Genomic DNA, 3,391 nt, shown 5'->3' on the forward strand with positions numbered 1-3,391 from the left:
CCTTGAGGCAAGATTCGTTGGAAAATGTTGGGAGTCGGCCTGCTAAACAAAGAGCACTTATCAAGAATATATCAATTCTTTACATAGAGGATCCCTGTCTCTCTTCCAGGTATATTTACCATCATCCAACAACATATCAATCAGGCTAAGTTCTTCAATAACATAAAAAGAGTTGACATCTCTTTTCCATTCGTAAGAGGATAACAAACCACATTCATATCACCAACAAAGACAATAGGCTAACTAACTTCCCTTAAACCCTTCTTAACTCATTGAGAAAACAAGGTCTGCGATCGGTGGATTCACGATCAAACCCTTCTCGTGTATCACTCCGCCTTATGGGAAGGAAACCCATGTTACCCTTTCTCGCATAAAAGTAAATATCTTACTATCTTTACAAACATAAATGCGAGAATAATGAATCATAGTTAGTTACCTTTTGTGATTGGGCTGTGATGACTCGATTGCTTAACCTAACTTATCTATAAACTACATTCTCATATACGACACCTATAAACTACATTCTCATATACGACACCTATAAACTACATTCTCATATACGACACCTATAAACTACATTCTCATATACGACACCTATAAACTACATTCTCATATACGACACGCACCTACAGGTACGAGACGTGGCATAACATTATACAATCATCATATAAATAAACTAGAAAGAGCCATGTGTATACAAATAACCCCACTTTATGAACATCTATATATTTTCATAATAATGAATCACCAAAACTCATGATCAGAAGAGAAAGAAAGGGGCAACTTTTCTAACACTTCCTACAGTTATAGCAAGAAAAAGTAAAGTAAAAGCTGAAAACAATCTGTAATCATCCTCAAAATTCAAAATCCAATAAAAAAGAAGTTTTCCCAAAAATTCAACACTATCATCACTGTGAGAGTGATAATAATCATAATCATCATCATCATCATCATTGTTTCCATTCTACCATTGAAACCCTATCATCTGAATTCTGAAGTTAAAAAAAGAAAAAGAAAAACTCAACATCTCTTTGAAACCCATGAATCCATCTTAAACCAAGGACTGGGTCAAGGATGTCTGATAATAACTGGATCTGAAAATGAATTCAAACCCAAAAAACCTAACCACGTTGCCAAGATCTGTATATATCACAATCCAGTTATGAAAAAAAAAAGAAAATTCAAGAAGAAAAAAACAAAGCTGAACCCTAATAATCCTACCAACTAACCTCCATTTCCGATCCACAATATCAGGCTCTGCTCTTTTGCATCATCGGCGCAATCAAATGAACATGAGATTCTTCCACCGTTTCCTTGCACAAATCAATATCAACTTCCGAGAAAATATTCAAAAACTCCTCCAAACTTAGGACTTTAAACCTCTCTTCATCTCTCTCCAGAAATTCCAACAGCACCTCAAAGAAATTAACATCACAAAGCAATGTCAATCCACCGTTATTCCTGTACCCAAACTCCTCCCCCGCTTGATTCAACAGAGCAACAAAAATCGGCATGTTCAGGAACTCAGTTGGGATGACGAATCTGCGACGTTCAGCTCCTACATACACCGGTAGGGTACCAGAAGGTGTACATTTCCACTTATGACCTGATTCAAAGTCTGAATCATTTCGACCAGATTGAACAGAACTACACCTTAAACTCATGTTCTTCCACTTCTTCAAAACATGTTTCAAACGTACGATTTGTTTGATCTTGTTCACTTTGATCATGGCGAATGGATTTCTGAAGAAGAAATCTCGAAATCAAAAGGGCGGCAGAAAAAAACACACACACACTGTTCTCTTTAAAGCTTCAATAAGAACATATGAAGTTAAAACTTTCACAAATGAATAATACTTAAAATCAGTCTTTCTAAATTTTTAAGGTTATGTTTGATTTTCATATTAATTATTCCAAATATTAATATTTTATTGATTATATCATCAATAAAATAATATTATAATATTATTTATTCTTTATTATAATATTATAATATATTAAAGATCTTTTACTTCATTTAATCAAATAAGACTTTTTTGTCAAAATATTCATTTTATACCTAAGCCCATATGTAAGCCCTTATTTAATATATTATTTTATTTTCAATTGGACTGTTATGGTGGGAAAATGAAATTTTGTAATTTTTTTTTACTTTACAAGATTATTATTGTTAAAATTATAAAAAAAATAAAATTTTGGTTTAACGGTTTTATTAACTTAATATTTATAAATAAATAAAATTAAATTTATGTAACTAATTTAACTACGGAATTCACGAATTAAATTAACGAAATTTGAAATCTTTGTAACACCCTCTTATTTTTTATTTTTTATTTTATAATTTTAAAAATAAAAGCAAAATATTATGATGTATAACTTTTTTTTTCTGAGATTCTGATAATCTCGTGATAATTTTAATAGTTTATTATTACTTTTTATCAATTTTAGTTATTAAATTAAAGTGAGATTTTAAAGATATCAGAAAATAATGTGATATACAATTACTTGTATCAGTTAAAGCAAACTTTATGATCATTGAAATACTTAAAATTCAATTAATGAATAATGAAAAATTAAAATTAGTTGAGAATATTGGTTAAATAATAATAATAAATTAAATATAATAAAGTATTTTATAATAAATAATTAAATAAAATTCATAGACAACTAGCCCAATAATAATAGTTTTTTTTCTTTCATTTCAAGCTAATAAGTTTAGGAGTCATTTTTTTATTGGAACTTAAAAAAAAATTAGTATTATTTCATAAAACTAAGATATTTTTAATATATTAAATGAGATTTTTATCATTTAAAATATCTAATAAATTAAAATTAATGATGGAAGATTAATAAAAAAAAGGGAAAAAGTTTAATTTTCTACCATATTCTTAATAAATAGTAAACAACTTACCTTTTAAAGATAATGACTCCATTTATTTAAAAACACCTTTATATTTTTAATTGTCTAAATTATCATAAATAAATAATTTAAGTGGTTATGATTAAGTTAACCTTTAATGTTTGTATTTGAATTTATGATTTTTTTGGAGTGAATCTCTCAAAAGTTAATGAATAATTTCATTTATTATAATATTAATAATATAATAATACTAGTTTTTTATTCAATTTTATTTATAAGGACTATTATTAATGTAAAAAATTCCTTATTTGTCTATTCAATATTTTGACAATCTAACAAATAAATCTTTAATTTCTAACTCAAATAAAAAATGACCATCCACACAACCACACTTATTTTACCAATACAAAAATAAAATAAAATTATACAACTGCAATTTTGATTATTTCTCAATGTGATTGAGATACAATTATTATTTTGGCTAAAACCCACTTTATAAATTTCCTCAAAGAATCTAATCTATTGTTTTGT

At 27.5% G+C, this 3,391-nt stretch overlaps 1 protein-coding gene across 1 annotated transcript; it reads right to left on the minus strand.

Moving 5' to 3' along the window:
- Nucleotides 1-1,250: 1,250 nt before the first annotated feature.
- LOC124929969 (auxin-responsive protein SAUR71-like) lies at nt 1,251-1,730 on the minus strand. The gene has a single exon (XM_047470344.1). The coding sequence runs from the start codon at nt 1,728-1,730 to the stop codon at nt 1,251-1,253; it is 480 nt and encodes a 159-aa protein (XP_047326300.1).
- Nucleotides 1,731-3,391: the final 1,661 nt, after the last annotated feature.

The sequence above is a fragment of the Impatiens glandulifera genome, chromosome 3 (assembly GCF_907164915.1).
Source record: "Impatiens glandulifera chromosome 3, dImpGla2.1, whole genome shotgun sequence".
Lineage (NCBI taxonomy): Eukaryota > Viridiplantae > Streptophyta > Magnoliopsida > Ericales > Balsaminaceae > Impatiens > Impatiens glandulifera.

Excerpts from the sequence above, each read along its gene's own strand:
- LOC124929969 (XM_047470344.1), bottom strand. The coding sequence starts at position 1,730 with ATGATCAAAGTGAACAAGATCAAACAAATCGTACGTTTGAAACATGTT.